This window comes from Nannobrachium achirus (genome assembly GCF_963921795.1).
Source record: "Nannobrachium achirus genome assembly, chromosome: 1".
Classification (NCBI taxonomy): Eukaryota; Metazoa; Chordata; class Actinopteri; order Myctophiformes; family Myctophidae; genus Nannobrachium; species Nannobrachium achirus.
In genome coordinates, this window is record NC_137810.1 from 11,832,342 (window position 1) to 11,851,740 (window position 19,399).

The 19,399-nt window shown below is 43.5% G+C and overlaps 1 protein-coding gene across 12 annotated transcripts in view; it reads left to right on the forward strand.

The window, feature by feature from the left end:
* The window catches only part of herc2 (HECT and RLD domain containing E3 ubiquitin protein ligase 2), a 181,587-nt gene that overhangs the window by 54,982 nt on the left and 107,206 nt on the right, over positions 1-19,399 (forward strand). For 8 of the 12 annotated variants that reach the window (XM_080732028.1, XM_080732030.1, XM_080732029.1 and 5 more), the window contains 13 exons: positions 262-455; positions 1,253-1,453; positions 2,577-2,805; positions 3,304-3,428; positions 4,074-4,288; positions 5,135-5,319; positions 5,836-5,991; positions 8,202-8,387; positions 10,665-10,841; positions 15,069-15,172; positions 16,096-16,246; positions 17,974-18,179; positions 18,993-19,125. In XM_080732028.1, the coding sequence (XP_080588154.1) occupies positions 262-455; positions 1,253-1,453; positions 2,577-2,805; positions 3,304-3,428; positions 4,074-4,288; positions 5,135-5,319; positions 5,836-5,991; positions 8,202-8,387; positions 10,665-10,841; positions 15,069-15,172; positions 16,096-16,246; positions 17,974-18,179; positions 18,993-19,125 (2,262 nt within the window). The remainder of the gene's footprint in view (positions 1-261; positions 456-1,252; positions 1,454-2,576; positions 2,806-3,303; positions 3,429-4,073; positions 4,289-5,134; positions 5,320-5,835; positions 5,992-8,201; positions 8,388-10,664; positions 10,842-15,068; positions 15,173-16,095; positions 16,247-17,973; positions 18,180-18,992; positions 19,126-19,399) is intronic. The other 4 variants (XM_080732035.1, XM_080732025.1, XM_080732026.1 and 1 more) reach the window with 1 other exon arrangement.

A 19,399-nucleotide genomic window follows, 5' to 3' on the forward strand; every position in this document is an offset into this window, starting at 1 on the left:
CCGGGTACACATTTTAGTGTATGGGAGGGGCTTACAGTACATGTACAGTATGTATCAACATATTTGTTTTTGTAGGCTAATTTCTGATTTGGGCCTAACTATAGGTTAGGCCTAAATGGGTTAGGCAGCAATGCCCCTGTTGTCCAGTTTCCACAGCAGACCTCAGACCTGTCTGGCCACACAATAGTCATTTGTTGTATTATAATGACATGATGGTAAAGTTGAGCTTGTAATGTAACTTTCTTTTCTCTCCCACGACAGGGAAGAAGGTGGTGGACATCGCTGTGGGTTCCACACACTGCCTGGCTCTGACGGAGGACGGGGAGGTGCACAGCTGGGGCAGCAACGACAAGCTGCAGCACTTTGACACGCTGTTCTCCAACAAGAAGCAGCCCAAAGCACTGCCGGGGCTCAACTCCAAACACATTGTGGGCATCTCCTGCGGCCCGGGACAGGTAAACACAACCTGGCTGCAGTCGCTAATCCCCCCCCAGCACGCCATCTATGATACACTAAAAATACTTTTACCAACCCCTCACATACGTTACACACTCTTTAGACCTGGAACGCATCTGTGTTGCGTTACATTTTTGCCACTTTAATGGGTTAAAGGGACTACACCATGAATTTTCATTTTATCCAATTTGTATGTATTTTTTTGGTGTCCTACCAGCACGTTCTATCCTCACAAAGTCCTATTTCTGACCATTGTGTCTTTCTCAGTTTATGGGCAGATCTATGTAAGCAGGTCTCAGAACGGGCCGTCTGATTTTAGCGCCGATATTGTAACATCACAATCGGGGCCTACTGCTACCGCTGTGCTGAGGAGTAGCTGGGAGAGGGTTGGGGAGGGGTGGGCAGGCCTGAGAAGGAGGCAGGAGGAGCTGGGAGAGGGTTGGGGAGGGGTGGGCAGGCCTGCTGAGCAGGAGGTGGGGAGGAGTGTGGGGCCAAAACTGGCTCAATAGCGCAGTCCTCCCACTCAGGACAAGGTGGTACTGCAAATGCTCTGAAAGCCAGGCAGAAATGACAGGGGCTCTTCAGGAGTGGTAATTTAGCCTCAAACCTTTTGAAAAACATTTTTGGGACACAAACAATGTTATATAAATTATTTTTAAATGCATGGTGTAGAACCTTTAACTAGGCCCAAATAAAATCACGGCAACACCTTCAAAACCTCCCTGCTCCAGCAGCCATCTGTGCTACACGAAAATACTTGAACATCCCCCCCCCCCACCCCATGTGTTTTTGGCAGAGCTTCGCCTGGTCCTCGTGCTCGGAGTGGTCGGTGGGGCAGAGGGTGCCCTTCGTGGTGGACGTGTGCCCCATGACCTTTGAGCAGCTGGATCTGCTCCTGCGCCAGGTCAGCGAGGGGATGGACGGCAGCTCCGACTGGCCTCCTCCACAGGAGAAGGAGTGCATGGTGGTGGCCACGCTCAACCTGCTCCGACTGCAGGTTAGACAAGAGCTGCGTTTCTACTGCCAAACTTATGTTTAGTCAGAAGTTGAACCCATTTAGAAAGGGTACACATTATTGTGTATCTTATTTTATGCTTTAACTATTGAAAAATAGCAGATATACAAGCTCACAGCGCGGCACCGAGTGCCGCGCTGCGAGCAAAGACATTTGGTAGAGAGTGAAAAAAAAAGACTGTATCAAGTACGTTATTTCCCGGTCGTTTCACTAATTATAGACGGTTTAAGTGGTATATATGAGGTGAATTGATCCCAGTGCATGACGGAGCCCAGTGCATGACGGAGGACAATTTCACGATAAATTAAAATCTCCACGATACAATTATTGTGTTTTCACAATCACAATAAACGATGATATCGATTATCGTCCCATCCCTACTGTGTTTCTACCACCAGGTTAGGTTTAGTCAGATTAAAGGTGGGAACTAGGGGTTTCAATCCTCCTGTGTTTGTCTAAGTTCGTCCAGTCAGCATTTCCTCCTATGGGAAGGCTCATGCGCCGACCCAAGATCACAGATCAAATTAAAAATGACATCGGACTTCTGTGTGAAAGTGCCTTGAAGCAGAAATAAGCAGTTTTCTGCTGACATAAGCAGGAATAATGCAATTGCTTATTTTTATTTTTTATTTTTATTTTATTATATTCAGGCGGCTAACAATGCTCCCTAAAAAAATCTAGTCTCTGTGGCGCTTCTAGGAGCCGCAGTCTGCCTCCAAAACTAATATTTTATCTGTAAGAATCTCTGTCACTAGCAGCTCATTGGTCATGAACCAGCCGACCGGGGCTAAAAGGATTGACAGACAGGTCAACCAATCTGAACAAGAACAAGAGGCGGTCCTTATTGGTCTGTTATTTTGGATGGGCACCCAGTTTAATGGACCAATGACAGAACTTCTCACAGATAAAAATAATAGTTTTGGAGGCAGATTGTGGCCCCAGGAGGTGTCACACACAACATTTCTTTAGGAAGCATCGTTAGCCGCCTGAATAAAATAAAATGTAAATATTTTTTTAAAATGAGCAATTGCATGATTCCTGCTTATGTCAGCAGAAAACTGCTTATTTCTGCTTAAGTTCAACCAGTTGTTCCACCCTCTTCCAGCTCCACGCGTCCATCAGTAACCAGGTGGACCCAGAGGAGCTGGGCCTGGGCCTGGGCAGCGGGCTGCTCAACAACCTGAAGCAGACGGTGGTGATGCTGGCCAGCAACGCCGGGGTGCTCAACTCGGTGCAATCGGCCGCCCAGGCCGTCCTCCAGAGCGGCTGGTCTGTGCTGCTGCCCACCGCTGAGGAGAGAGCCAGAGCTCTGTCCTCACTCCTACCCAACGCAGGTGAACACTTGAAGCTGTTATGACACGGGGGAAAAAAGCTAGTGCTTCACTGAATGGGTTCCCCCAGGTATGCATGGCCCTCTCCTTTTTTCCTTGTACACCAAACGTCTTAGCTGAAAGTAGGCGATCTCTTGTTGTTTTGAAATGTACTGGGGACAAAACTGCTGTGAATTATTATTCTGTAGAAATAATTAGACATTTTACCAGTTCATATTCTCTCAAGGAAAACAAAGAAACAAATGTAATTATTATGAGTTCATACATTAAACCAGTGCTTCTCAAAGTGGATTTCAGGGACTCTCTAGGTTCCTTTATGAGGGTCTAAATTGACGCTTACAAGTCTGTAACTTTGACAGTGTACAAACAGAAGCGGGTCCATTTGGTTCCATTTGTACACTGTCAAAGTTAAGGGGAGACCCTCACATTTCAAAGTTTGAGAACGACTGCATTAAACAACTTGGCGACGAAGCAGTCACTAACACGTTGGTCTTTCCTCAGCGTCTGGAAACGAGATGAGCGTGAGCCCCGGGCGCCGCTTCATGATCGACCTGTTGGTCAGCAGCCTGATGGCAGACGGAGGGCTGGAGTCTGCGCTGAACGCAGCCATCACCGCCGAGATCCAGGTCAGTGCGTTGATGCATGAGTCACATGATTTATTCATAATACACTGACTCTTCTGTTCATCCTCTTAGAAACCACGGCCCTGTGGCAGTAGCATGACACCGGAATGACCCTCACTGGAATCATGTCACCCTTAGGTGATTCTGTGTATTCTGACTGGCAATACAGTGTAAAGAAACTTAACTGAAATTGCACTCAGAACTTGTAGATCTGCTATTTTGGCCAAAGTTTGCATATCATGTCCAGAACAGGGACCCTAGGGAAAAGCTCCACCGACTGTCAGTCAGTCAGTCTGTCAGTCAGTCAGTCACGTCAAGTCACACTTTGCCCCTACTCATATCTCCGCCACCGTTGGCCCTATCCATGCCAAACTTTGCACACACACTCCTTGGCTGCCAAACCACAACCTCCACCCGTTTCTCATTTCTCACACAGCTCTCTTCTAGCACCACCATGAGGCAGATTCTTGCTAAACACACACTGCTCCTACAGATTTTGACCTAAAATCATGCAAAGCGGTACACAGTATCTCTAAAGTCATGTCATCAACATGGATCTGTCCCATTTCCCATAGTCCCTCCTGATTGGCTACGACTGCCTTCTAAAGTTTGTGTATGCAACGTGACGGTTGCTTATGTCCCGATTAGGGAGTCTTACTGGTTAAATCATCTTCCTCACACCAGGACATTGAGGCCAAAAAGGAGGCGCAGAAGGAGAAGGAGATAGACGAGCAGGAGGCCAATGCCTCCACCATGCACCGCTGCCGCGCCATGCTGGACAAAGACCTCATCAACACGGGGATCTACGAGTCGGCCGGCAAGCAGAGCCTGCCGCTGGTGCAGCTGGTGCAGCAGCTACTGAGGTACACCCGCATCTTTGACTGGGGCGATTAGGGATGTTAACAGGGGTCTTCAACGTTTTCAGGACCCCTTAGTCGAGAGAAAGATGAAGCAGGGACCCCCATAACCCATAGATACCATATAGTTTCATTGTTTGACAGCACGATCGTCAGTTTATTTTGTAGATTTGCTATTTTTGGCTAATCTCTCAGAATATGGATGGGGAAAAAAGCTAGTGGTTAAAGAAAAAAAGGTTTCTATCACACAAAGATTTGGAGGACCCCTTGTAGTAACTCTGAGGGTCCTGGACCCCTTTTTGAAGACCCCTGATCTATCGATTAATTGCTGTTAAGAAATTATTTGATTAAAATAAACAATTATAATTAATCGTTTTATTATTATTATTTTTGCCTAGTGAAAGTTAAAGGTATGGTGTGTGTGAGTTTAACATAATCACAGTAATCCTTAATCATATGCCATCATATTCAAGGGCTTTTGCAGAGAAATGAGACACTCCATAGACTAGAGAACTGCAATGGGGAGGTGTGTGTGTGTCTGTGTCCTGCTGAAGCTCATTGACGCTTGTTAATGTTATATACTGTACATCAAGGCAATTATGTTTCTGCACTAATTTTTGGTTTCGGACAAGAACTTTCCATTTGGTCCTAAAAAACTTTGCTTATCAATTCATTAATCTATAAAGTTATCAACTATCAATTAATGAATTATAATCGATAATTTGCATTCCTAGGGGCGATATGATTATGTTCAAGTTCATGACCCACCTTGTAGGACATTCTGAGCCACGATGAACAGCCAGCGCTGCGATTAGCTTCTAGCAATGTTAACAGAGGTGACGTCATCCGCAGGAACATCGCCTCCCAGACAATCGCAAGGCTGAAGGACGTGGCTCGCCGTATCTCCAACTGTTTAGACGCGGAGCAGGTCAGCAAGGAGCGCTCTGCATCTCTGGACCTGCTGCTGCGATTCCAGAGGCTACTGGTCAGCAAGCTGTATCTGGGGGTCAACGGCACAGAGAACACCAACGGATACAGTAAGTGTCATACTGGTGTTAATACAATTTACCCTTCTGTAGGGCTGTCACAATGATTACATAATAATCGTCTCTAATCGCAATTATTTAACATAATCGCGGTTAATTTGTCATAATCGTTTCCAAATGTACATGTTTTCATACATTTTCAAAATTAGCAGATCTACACGCTCCCAACGCGTTGCGAGCTTGTAGATCGGCTATTTCCACTATCAATGTTCTTAAGTATGTTCTTAAGTATAAAGTTGTCAAATATGTCAGTAATGTCTTTGTATATTTAGGTTATGTGTCATATCTGCCATGTGCAACTTCAAAGCCTACAAGCCAAACAGAATTGTCCAAGACAAAAACACAATTAGATTGTTAAACGCAATTATTTGAGTGACAATTAATCGTCATGTAAAATGTCATAATCCTGGCAGCCCTACTCTTCTGGACTTACAGAATTGGGTTCCACTTGCAGGAATGTCTATGACTCCATGTGTGGTTTATTTCCTGCCATCCTTCTTGCTACAGACCCAGAGCTCTTGGGCGTGGGCTCCCTGTTGAAGAAGTACATCGCCCTGCTGTGCACTCACATTGGAGACATCCTCCCCGTAGCCACGAGTATCGCCTTCACTGGCCATCGCCACTTTGCCGAAGTGTCCCGCGTCATTGAGGGAGATCTGACTGGTAATTCCCCTCAGATATCTTTTGTGCGATATTATATACACTCTCCGAGTTAAGGGCAGGGTTCCCACGGTCATGAAATTCCTGGAAATATTTTGAAATTAGAAAAATATTTTTCCAGTACTGGAAAAGTTTTGGAATTGATCAAGGGTCCTGGAAAGTCCTGGAAGAAATAGCTATGCATTGTCTTTGGTTATTGATTTTGTTAATACCTCTGAAATGTCAATTTAAACATTGGCCAAATTGTCAAATGTGTGGGAACCCTGTAAGGGTGTCCGAGGCCTAATCATGCACTTCTTCTAGTCTTCTAGATCATAACGGTTTTCTGAAAAACTTGTCATGGACCCCCTAGAATTAGATACTTTTGACCACGGACCCCCATTTGAAAGTGTGTGTGTGTGTGTGTGTGTGTGTGTGTGTGTGTGTGTGTGTGTGTGTGTGTGTGTGTGTGTGTGTGTGTGTGTGTGTGTGTGTGTGTGTGTGTGTGTGTGTGTGTGTGTGTGTGGATCATGTGTACCGATTTTTGTGACATTTGAAGAAAATATGTAGGAAAAGGAGCAAAAAGTGTGTTTTGGAGAAAATTCAAGATGGCGGAAAATCTATCATGGCGCAAATGGGCGTGGCCTATATGGGGAGATGCGTCATGACCCAAGGAATCCAGGGAAAAAATATTTTTAATTTTCCGACCTACGGTTCAAGAGTTACAGGCCAAAACGTAAAGTGGGGTGTTATGGCGCCACCATGCGGCCAAATGACACAATTATTTTTGGAGCTGTGTGAAGCACAGGCTCCCTATACGTGGCCGTATGGGTCTGTCTGTCTGTCTGTGTGTCTGTCTGTCTGTCTGTGTGTCTGTATGTAGCCTGAACTTCCTAAACTTCGGCACGCCACTAGTCCCACAGTTTTGCCACCACACACTCGCGCCATATGTCAAATCGACCGGCTTACTCGGGAATCGTGGGCTATTACTTTTCTAAGAGAAAGGTTCTATAGTTTAATTGATATTAATTTATTAGTGAATAAATTTTCCCCATTGACTTATAATGGGAATCGCAAAAACTCACATTCAATTATTTGTCTCTCGCAAACCATAGGGGCTAGAGTTTCAAGACTTGGAGAGGAGGTTCATAATGATTTCAAGGATTAAATAAAAAATAATTGTGTCATTTGGCCGCATGGTGGCGCCATAACACCCCACTTTACGTTTTGGCCTGTAACTCTTGAACCGTAGGTCGGAAAAAAAAAAAAAAAAAATTTCCCTGGATTCCTTGGGTCATGACGCATCTCCCCATATAGGCCACGCCCATTTGCGCCATGATAGATTTTCCGCCATCTTGAATTTTCTCCAAAACACACTTTTTGCTCCTTTTCCTACATATTTTCTTCAAATGTCACAAAAATCGGTACACATGATCCACACACACACACACACACACACACACACACACACACACACACACACACACACACACACACACACACAGCTCCACTTCACACGGGTGTGATTTTTTATTTAATCCTTGAAATCATTATGAACCTCCTCTCCAAGTCTTGAAACTCTAGCCCCTATGGTTTGCGAGAGACAAATAATTGAATGTGAGTTTTTGCGATTCCCATTATAAGTCAATGGGGAAAATTAATTCACTAATAAATTAATATCAATTAAACTATAGAACCTTTCTCTTAGAAAAGTAATAGCCCACGATTCCCGAGTAAGCCGGTCGATTTGACATATGGCGCGAGTGTGTGGTGGCAAAACTGTGGGACTAGTGGCGTGCCGAAGTTTAGGAAGTTCAGGCTACATACACACAGACAGACACACACACACACACACACAGACCCACACAGCCACGTATAGGGAGCCTGTGTTTCACACAGCTCCAAAAAGAGAAGGTGCATCAATAGAGGGGGCAAATTAAATATAAGTATATATACATAAAGTGTCTTACAAAAAAGAGACCAAAGCAGTCAATGCTAGTTAGTGCAAAGATTTGCACACATTTTCACGATTTTTCAAAAATAGCAGATCTGCAAGCTCGCAGCGCGGCACTCGGTGCCGCGCTGTGAGCTTGTATATCTGCTATTTTTTTAATAGTTAAAGCATGAAATAATGGTTAAAGTGGCGACACAGATATGCGTACCCGGTATAAATGGGTTCAACGTTTTAGAACCACTTCTCTACAATAAACCATGACATGGTTCTTGTCATCTAGGCGTCCTCCTGCCTGAGCTGGTGGTGTCCATCGTCCTGCTCCTCACCATGGACGCGGGCCTGATGCAGGAGACAGGCTCCATCCCTCTGCTGGCCGGTCTCCTGGAGCACCTGGACCGCTACAACCACCTGTCCCCGGGACACGAGAGGGACGACAACGAGGACCTGGCCTGGCCGGGCATTATGGGTAAAAAAAACTCCTAACTCAGGCCTAGAGCTCCGTGTTGTCAGGCTTTCTTGAAACTACCTAAAAATTTACAAATTACACATTGGCCAAATTGTCAAATATTAGAGGCAGAAATTGTGAAAATTGCCGTAATGTGTGTCATTGTGAGTTCACTTCATACATTAAACAAATTGGAGACGTCTGGAAACGAGATGAGCGTGAGCCCCGGGCGTCGCTACAGTTAAAGTATGATTATTTTGGGGGTCGCCACTGGAAAAGGTTGAGAACCACTGCCTTAAAGGACCATACCAACAGTATGCTTACTGCTGACCATTTTCCAAAGTATACTGGTAAATTCATGACTTTGGAGAAAATGTAAACTAATGCAAATTCTGACAATAAAGCCATTAGAGTCTAGCCTGATTTCAGACTCTGCGCTGGAGCTTGAGTCTGAAGTTGTCCCTATTCTATTTGATTTAAAAGGGGAGGGGATTTAAAACTAGAGATCTGGTGGGAGGGGTTGTGTTTGACTTGTGTACACAAAACATTCCCCCTCCCCCTGTATGACAGGAATCAAGTTGTTGTCTTTGATGTTTCATTGATTAGAGTGAAGCACTAACGAGCTATTTACACTTGTATGGCTCAATCAATGACTGCAGTTCAAAACCCCTTTGAAGTTCAAAGGGAGCAATTAACTCAGCGGGTGCCCACGAGGTGTCTACACGCCAATCTCTTTGATGTCTCTGGAGTTCCACGACGCGTTGACGTGTTTACTGTATTTACAGTATTAACTTTAAATCTCACCGTTAGGTCGGGGCTGCGCCTGGATGTAGCCTATTAGCCGCTAGTCGTTTCGAGTCGACGCTGAGAGCATCGCGCGGCCGTTTTTCTCCGTATACTCCAATGCATTTCCCCATCTTTAACGCCCTTTATCTCTGATGTTTGTTTTATGGCTAAAACTGTGGCGTGGTGCGGCAAAATGTCCAAATTTTGATCGGCAATGAACAGCTATGATCAACACTGGCCCATACAGTAAGTTACACAATAACATCCTGTCTGTGCTCATGTGACCAAGTGACGTCATGACGCATGCATTGACGCAGCAGGGCCGGATTCAATACAATGGTGGTGGGCCTTGGCAGCAAGAGGGGATAAATGGGGCAATCCAGGGGCACCCGATGTGTTAAGATCTCTGGTGAGCCACCCCTCCCTCCACTGTTTCTGTTGATTTTCAAAAGTTAGACCCACCCCTCCTCCGTCTTGCATTGATTTCATTGGTCGCCAATGGTCGGTGCGCCAAGACACCGATAGAAAGAGGCGCGTCATATGCCACTTCCAGACCAAGAGAAGCAGTCCACTCAGAGAGTGGGCGGGTCTATTGGTTGGAGCCAGGCAAATTAGAGTCCACTGCTCCTAATAATTTGGACTAGAAGTTTGCGGCCCTTTGGGCCGCAAAAGTCTAGAGTTCAGGCCGCTGCGCGGCCTTCACCGCCATGCGCGACCTTGTGTAGCGGTTTGGACTGTGAGACCATCCGCCAAGTCGTCTGCGTTTCGTTGTGAGAGGATCGGCCCCTGTGAAAAACGCGTTCTGGCACGAAACGGTTACGTTTCGCGCGTTTGTGACGCCCCCTAGGGGTCGAAGTGGAAATGCTTTTGGGGATTCGTTGAGTATGCCACCCCTGACCTGTGGTTGAAATTCAGTGTTGACTCGACCTATTGTTTGTGATTTATGGCTATTGTTTGCGAAACGGGCCCCTCCCGCTAACTTTGGAAGCGCGTTCCGAACGAACGGTATGGACTATCGAAATATCCTTTGACTATATTTATCGCATGGCTTCATAGATCATGTATACCGGTTTTTAAGACATTTGACGAAAATATGTTGGAAAAGGAGCAAAAAGTGTGTTTTGGAGAAAATTCAAGATGGCGGAAAATCTATCCTGGCGCAAATGGGCGTGGCCTATATCGGGAGATGCGTCTTGACCCAAGGAATCCAGGGAAAAAATAATTTTAATCCGACCTACGGTTCAACAGTTACAGGCCAAAACGTAAACTGGGCTGTTATAGCGCCACCATGAGGCCAATGAAGGTGGAAAAGTTGATGGTCAGCAAGGAATATGCGTTATTGATTTTTGTATTATGTTTTTTAGACAATTGAACAACTGCTGAACGTGGAGTTGCAGATGCACATACATACACACACACACACACACTACCCCATTCTGATTAGGTTGTGAGGATGGGCAAATGTTGAGAACGGATTTGACTGTAACCTTCCCCTGCTCTACCTGGTTCCAGGCTCGTTCTTCTCGGGTCAGAGCTCCAGGAACAATGAGGAGGTGTCCCTCATCCGCAAGGCCGACCTGGAGAACCACAACAAGGACGGCGGCTTCTGGACGGTCATCGAGGGCAAGGTCTACGACATCAAAGACTTCCAGGCCCAGTCCCAGTCCCTGGCCGGGAACAGCATCCTGGGTAGGACCTGAAGGCCTTTAAATCCAATCGTATCATATGGTTCCAGCTGACATTTGATCTGATCTGTAGCAGTGTTGTTTTTGACAGAAAATGTTGATTTTGTTTTAGTCATAGTCTTTTGAATAAAATGTAATTTAGTTTTAGTCATAATTTAGTCACCTGAAAAGTTGTGGTTTTAGTCGACTAAATATCATAAGATTTTAGGCGACTAAATATACGATTTTAGGCAACTAAATCTACAGTTGATTTAGTCAACTAAAATGTATTTTGGCAGGCCTTGATGGCATCGTAATGACTGATTTTACACTTGGTTGCGTGCTTGAAATAGCCGATCTACAAGCTCACAACGCGTCGCAGCGCGACACGTTGTGAGCTTGTATATCTGCTATTTTCAGCTGAGAGCAACCAAACATAAAATGACTCTCTTCAGCACTAGTCCCTCCCTAACGTTTTAGTCTAGTTTTTATTTTGTTGACGAAATTGTCAATATATTTAGTCTTAGTTTTAGTCAGAGATGGGAAAAGTACTCGCATTCCGTACTTAAGTAGAAGTAAAAGTACTTGTGAAAAAAACGACTTTGGTAAAAGTAAAAGTACTCCATTCAGATAATTACTCAAGTAAAAAGTAAAAAGTACAGGCTTTGAAAAGTACTTTTAAAGTAAAAGTAAAAGTATTTTTACCGTATGTTTCTGTGCAAAGCCAATAGAATTTGAAGGATAATAAACTTAAAAGATCCCCACCAAAAACTGGCCCAGGATTGGTTTCCAAACTATGATGTGAAATCTAAATACAGCAAAGGTTTTCTACCTTTTTAGACTGAGTACCACTTATATAAAAAATATATAGGCCTATACATATCCCACGATCCCAAAAAATTGTAGTCAGTAACGCAATTCGATTACTGCAATTTTAAAAGTAACTACTATTTACTTTCAGTTAGTCAATTTATTATGACTGTTAACAGTTTTATCATAAAATATCTAATTTTAAAGAATCACATACTGTATAACACAATAGTCCACTTGTACACATACTGTAATTCACACAAACTACTGCATGTTCAGAAAATATAATAGGTTAGATCAGTTTCTCAACCTTATTTTTTTTACCAGTACCACTCAGAAAATATTTGTCTCTCCAAGTACCACCATGTTAAAATACAGTATAGCGTACACCTTCCCCATCCTATTCATAGACAGGCACAGTACACAGAAGGCAAAAGTATTCCTACTAACAAAATAAAGAAAAACTAATAGCTTTATATCCAAATGACTGGTACTTTTTAAGCAATGGCCAAATGTATAATGTACATATACTGTACTGTAGGCATATATAAGAAATAGATGTATTGCTGAGAACGACCAGCTTCCGTTCTCCCATCAAAAAATAAATAAAATCACGTTTTACTCATAACAATCCATAACCAGCCTCGATACAAGACTGTCTTGATCCGAGGCTAAACAAGTGAGAAGCACCAGCGCCCACCAAGTTACACCCCTTTTTCATGTCAAGGACACCCAAAATGACACTTATTACTTAGCCCATGGACCACCAAGCATCACTGCTCAACCATTTTAATTCCAAGGACCCCCAGTTTGACATGCATTAGGCTACGGACCCCCATTTATTGGGTAAAATCAATGTTAATTTAACTCTGGGAGTGTACACTGTGAGAGTTACAGACCCATTGTACATTTGTTTCCAAACTAGCATTTAGCTGCAAGGGGGTGTATTTCAATTGTGTACACTCTACAGATCCATAAGGGTCCATTTGGTTTCTTAACTATCATTTAGCTGGGGACCCCCTGGGTTGGAACTCCCTCAAGGACGCCTGTAGGTCCCCGGACCCCACTTTGAGAACCAATGGCTTAAACAAGCCACTTTATAAGGACTGCCTTTTGCTTACCGTTTTGTAGAAATAGCGTGTGTAAGCCTTCATCATGCATATCTCCTTCTGCCTTGTGTTGTGTGCAGTTTTCCTTTCAGATGTTGTAAATATTCCATAATCGCCACTGAACCTATTTGTTGGTGTTAAACTTATCAGTGCTGCCATTGTAATCAAAGGCAGATACAGCGTTCCTAAATCAGATTATTGGCTTTTATTTCCCAACAGAAACGTAATAAATAGCCACTGTTTTCACCCAACTTTCTTCACGTTGAATAACAACAACAACAGCCGGACAGTATCCCATCCAATCACAGAGAGGGATGCGTGAAATAGGAGTCATTGATTGGCTGTGAGACGTTGTATGCGGAAATGGTGTCAGCAGACCTGCAGCAGACTTACAAATTCACAATGCGTCGCGGTTAGCAGCGCTGTGAGCTTATAGATCTGCTATTTTCGATGCGCACCACCGTCTTACGACTGAACATAGCATAACATGCTGGAGTTCCCTGAACTCCAGCATGGATCCGCTTACGACAATGCTACTGGTATTTCTACTTGAGTATTTTATTGTTTCGTTTCATCTGCCGTGCAGCGGCACAACATTCATTTAAAACCAAAGTAGCGAGCCTGTTTTGAAAATGTAACGGAGTAAAAGTACAGATACTTGTGTGAAAATGTAACGGATAAAAGTAAAAAGTACCCAGAAAAATAAATACTCAGTAAAGTACAAAGTACTGAAAAATGTACTTCGTTACAGTAACGAAGTATTTGTACTTCGTTACTTCCCATCTCTGGTTTTAGTCATCACAGCTTAGTTTTTATTTCGTTTTTATTTAGTTTTCGTCAGTGAAAAAAACACAGTCAACACAAATTTTTTGTCATAGTTTTAGTCGACAAAATCAACACTGCTTTAAATCCAATCGTATCATATGGTTCCAGTTGACATTTTGATCTGATCTGTAGGGAGCTTCTGAAATGAAATTGTCACCATATATTGTGGGGCATGGTTCAAAAGTATGGTCAAATCTCGATATTTCGATGTCCCGTTAGGCTGACTAAGGGTTAGGGTTTTAGGGTTAGGTTTAGGCATAGTTTTACTGAGCGTCGGCAGGTTAGCATTTCACCAGGTTAGCATTCACCACCGTCGGACGAATGTGACTTCGAACTATCGAACGTCGTAATGACACTACTCTCCCCAATAGCATTGCTATAATCTTATTATGATACAAATATTTGTGGATTTAAAAAAGGGCCTACAGTAACACACCGGGGGCGTTGTTTTTTGGGACGAAAATATATATTTTTGAGCTGTTGTTTGTGTCATACTTGTGACTCACAAGTATATCCACAGAACGGCAAAGTTACGCAGCAATACCAGCGACACAATTCTTATTCGGCACAATTTTCACCACAAATAAAAGCATCAAACTGTATGAATGAGGGGTCAACTATATGAATAGCTTGATGCGAAACATTTGCAGATGCATTTTCGGAGTGTTGATTTGTCATGGTTCCCGGTGTATAAAGACTTTGAGTCCTAGGATACATTGCTTAGTTTTGACTTCGGCGTTTAAGTAGTCGCACCTAGTCGACATAAAGGAAACCTAGACGTGTGCATAGTTGAGTTGCGTGGCTCATCACCTTGTGTGATTCAGAGCAGGTTTGCACTGCAGACATTTTGCACAAGACGAAGAGACTCAACTAATACAGACATCCCAACTTTGAGATCAGCATTTCCGGGAGGTCCCCTGTGCACGTGCGCGCGAAAAAATATCGTTTTTTTTTCTCTGATTTTACTAATTTTTCTACGGTTAAAAATGGTTAAAAAACGTTAAAAACGGTTCTGCACGGCGGCCGAACCATTTTAGGCTTAATATAATCAGGTTAATTTATAGCATGATGTATTTCTTACCTATTTGGGAGAAAGTTCTGTCACTCTCACAGTGACACACACACAACAGCCTGCCTGCAGGCTGCCGTGCGTCGCACAGGCTGCAAGATTGACAGTTTGACGACGAATGAGAACACATTTATTTGCATCACGGGTCGCAGATCCGGTTCCAGACCGGATCCAGGCGGATATGGCAAGCACTTGCGGGAGCGGCCGGGATTTCCGGGAGGTTTAGTGCCACTCGATCGCGGGTGTCCGGGAGGAGACGCTGATTTCCGGGAGACTCCCGCAACATCCGGGAGACTTGGGATGTCTGCTAATACATTGATGATAAATGTTTAAAAGCCATGATTCTTCTAACAGAGTGTGTTTGTTTTACAGCCCAGTTCGCGGGAGAGGACCCTGTGGTGGCACTGGAAGCTTCTAATAGAGTATGTTTGTTTTACAGCCCAGTTCGCGGGAGAGGACCCTGTGGTGGCACTGGAAGCTGCCTTGCAGTTCGAGGATACCAGGGAATCCATGCAGGCCTTCTGCGTCGGCCAATACATGGAGGTACGGAGGCATTATTTTATGCTTTAACTATTGAAAAATAGCAGATATACAAGCTCACAGCGCGCTGCGAGCTTGTAGATCTGCTATTTTTGAAAAATCTTGAAAATTAGAATTTTGACCCGATTCTATAATAATAATAATAATAATAACTTTATTTATATAGCACCTTCTAAGGTAAAAAGGCCATACTTAAAGGATGCAACATAAAAACAACAACAAATCCATCAACAAAATGTATACAAAGTTCAAAATAATAAAAACAACAGATCTATCCACAAAATGTATACAAAGTTCAACAAATAAAATGTGCAAATTTAATGGGGCAGGGGGGGGGAATGCCTTTCTAAACAGATATGTTTTAAGGTTAGATTTGAAGGATGTAATAGTATCCGCTTGTCGGATGCTCTTGGGAAGGGCGTTCCACATTTTTGGGGCACGAACAGAAGTGTCTTTTGAATCCTTCTAAGGTTTTTTGAAAAACCTATGTTTCTATACAGTATGTCAGCAATCCATCGTCAAAGAAAGGGTCCTTTTCACTTAACTGGAGCTCAGTTAGTCTGTTCTTGAGAGACTACTATGTCAGTGGTTCTCAAACCTTTTCATGTCAAGGACCCCCAATATGATATTTATTTGGCCACGGACCCCCCATCTCAAAATATTTAGTTCCAGGGACCACCCAGAAGCAAAATTTGAGTTACAAACGTTTGCTTTAAAAATACATATATTCAAAGATTTGCACACACGACTTTAAAAAAAATAGCAGATCTACAAGCTTGCAGCGCGGCACTCTGTGCCGCGCTGTGAGCTTGTATATCTGCTATTTTTCACTGGTTAAAGCATTCAAATAATTCTAGGCCTAAATGGGTTAACATGTTCTCCAGAAGCAGTTTATGGTCTCTCTAACTGCCCCTTGTCGTCCCCAGCCCAACCAGGAGACGGTGACGACCCCAGACCTCAGCAGTCTGTCCTCGCCCCTCATCGACACGGAGAGGAACCTGGGGCTGCTGCTGGGTCTGCACGCCTCCTACCTGACCATGAGCACCCCGCTGTCCGCCATGGAGATAGAATGTGCCAGTGAGTTCACCAAGAGTCCGCTTTGGCTTACATGCACACTACAGGGGATATTATATCCCACATGAAATCCTCTACCTGCACCCTGGATCCTATCCCAACTAGATTTTTTAAAGAGATTTTACATATAATTGGACCTAATATTTTAACTATTATCAATTGCTCTCTGTCCACTGGTCTGTTCCCTTCCAGTCTTAAAGCTGCTCTAATCAAACCCCTCCTCAAGAAGCCAACTTTGGACCCCTCAGTTTTAGATAATTTTAGGCCTATCTCTAACTTGTCATTTTTATCCAAAATTTTAGAAAAGATTGTGTCCAATCAGTTGATCTCTTTTATGAATTTTAATAATGTATTTGAGGATTTTCAATCTGGCTTCCGTGCCTGTCACAGCACGGAAACAACTATTTTAAAGGTCACAAATGACCTTCTTCGTGCTGCTGACGATGGAGACTGTTCGATTTTATTACTTTTAGATCTTAGCTCTGAGTTTGACACCGTGGATCACTCTATTTTAATTGACCGCCTGAAAAATTGGGTTGGCATCGGGGATACAGCTCTTGGCTGGTTGCGCTCCTACCTAAGTTACCTACCTCTTACCTACCTAACCAAATGTGTTTGAAATTAAATCATAATGTTTATTTCAGGATTCCAATTAAAAAATAACAAAAAATAATTCAGTATTCCAATTCAAAAGAAGCAAAAATAGCTGATCTACAAGCTCAAAACGCTTCGCAGCGCAATGCGTTTTGAGCTTGTAGATCTGCTATTTTTGCTTCTTTTGTATGAGATACTAGAATGACAAAGTATGATGTACTGTAGCAATATGCAATGTGGCCCTCAAGGTGGAAATATAGTGGCCCTCGCCATCATCAAAGTTGCCCACCCCTGTATTAGATTAACCTGTTTGGTGCCAATCCCGAGTTTCCCCGAGTTTTGGCCGTTTTTGAAGAAAACATTTTTCGGACCAAAAGAAATGCATTAGGCATGATCGCGATCGCGAAATTGCATGTTTAACCCCCATACCAACCACATCTTTCAAACATGCCAGCCATGTTTGTTTACATAATGTAAAAACATAATGGCTGATATCTCATGAATGCCTGAACGGATTTCCAAGCGGATATTTTTGTTTGAAAGCTGTGAACAGCGTGCACACACGTGGTGCATGATCTAGGCATGGGAGTGCATGATCCGTGCACTATGAATTACATGGAAGTCTATGGAGACCATGGCATCGCGGACCTTCAAAGGGATTTAATTGATAGCAACAAAAGTGTCAAAACGAGAAGTGCTTTTATTTATTTGTATAAATGTAAACACGTGTATATTTTATCAGTGAATCGCCACAGAAAAATAATAATAATAGATTTCTTATAATGAACTAAATCGTTTAGTCTCATTAACCCATTTTATACAGCATTTCACAAATAGCAGAATTATGCTCCATCTAGCCGATCTACGGGTCGAGATGTGATGCGTTGTGAGCTTTTAGGTTTTTGAAAACTTGAGGAAAAGACATTCTTTTTGTTGTTGTTTTTATTCACACGTGATGTAGCAATAAAGTAGTTGCCAGAGAAAGATGTAGATTCCTGTGGCAGTTATTCAGATTCTTCATCACCACAATCTACGTGTATATCTCACTCACTCACTCACTCACTCACTCACTCACTCACTCACTCACTCACTCACTCATACCTGTTTCATGCCCCCCCTCCCCATGCCTCCTCCAGAGTGGCTCCAGTCGTCCATCTTCTCCGGGGGCCTCCAGACCAGTCAGATCCACTACAACTACAACGAGGAGAAGGACGAGGACCACTGCAGCTCCACCAACCCAGACAAGACCAAGCTGTACTCCCGCAGGATCACCCTCAGTGACCACGCACAGCCCTTCCTGCAGGCCATCGCTGATAACAACACTCAGGACCACACTGTGAAGGTGTGTATGTGGCAGTTAACCAATTAAAGAGCTTTGCACACCGGCGCAATTTTCTGCATGATTAAAACACATTGGATTTGGTGTGCAAGGCTGTGCGGAATCCACACTGCGGATCCGAAAAGGAGTCATAAAAGGAGTCAATGAGTTTTTTTCCGCATGCGACAAGACGCACGTATCGAACTGGGTTCGATCGGGGGGGGAAAAACGCACTGCCGCAGCCACCTGCTGCATGGTAAATTGGATGAGGTCATAGAGAATCATTGTTTTCTTTAAAAAAATGAAATCTTCAGTTTTTTCACTGTGAAAAAAAAAAACGTGTCTGTGTGCAAAGTCCTTAAGACCTGAAGAATACCTGAAAATGTCTTCTAAATCCTAATGGTTTTCCGTTTATCAGTGGTGGTTAATGTCAAGGACCCCTAGAATTATATGAATTTGGCAGCGGACCCCCATCTCAAAATCTTTTGTTCCGGGGACCCCCAGAAGCAAAGTTTAGAGTTACAGTTTGAAAAATATATATTCAATGATTTGCACACATTTATATGATTTTTCAAAAATAGCAGATCTACAAGCTCATAGCGCAGCACGCGGTGCCGTGCTATTAGCTGCTATTTCTGAATACCTAAAGTATAAAATAACGGTTAAAATCTAAAAGTGAGACAGATGTTAAACGATTACGGAAAAGTTATCTCTTCCATACATTTTACTGTGAGAAGAGGGCGGGACACCCCTTGCCTTCACTTTGGGGTTGCAGTCTGGAATGACAAGCAAGCGTTTTACACGTTGCCTTTTTCGTGTGTGTATTGTCCGTTGCAGGACTTCCTATGCCAAATCGAGCGTTGTTGTAAGCAGTATCACCTCATCACCCCCATCACCTTCCCACTGGAGCATCCTGTTGAGGAGGTCGGCCGCCTGCTGCTCTGCTGCCTGCTCAAACACCAAGATCTGGGTAAACTATAGCATCCTCAAACACCAAGATCTGGGTAAAACTATAGCATCCTCAAACACCAAGATCTGGGTAAACTATAGCATCCTCAAACACCAAGATCTGGGTAAAACTATAGCATCCTCAAACACCAAGATCTGGGTAAACTATAGCATCCTCAAACACCAAGATCTGGGTAAACTATAGCATCCTCAAACACCAAGATCTGGGTAAACTATAGCATCCTCAAACACCAAGATCTGGGTAAACTATAGCATCCTCAAACACCAAGATCTGG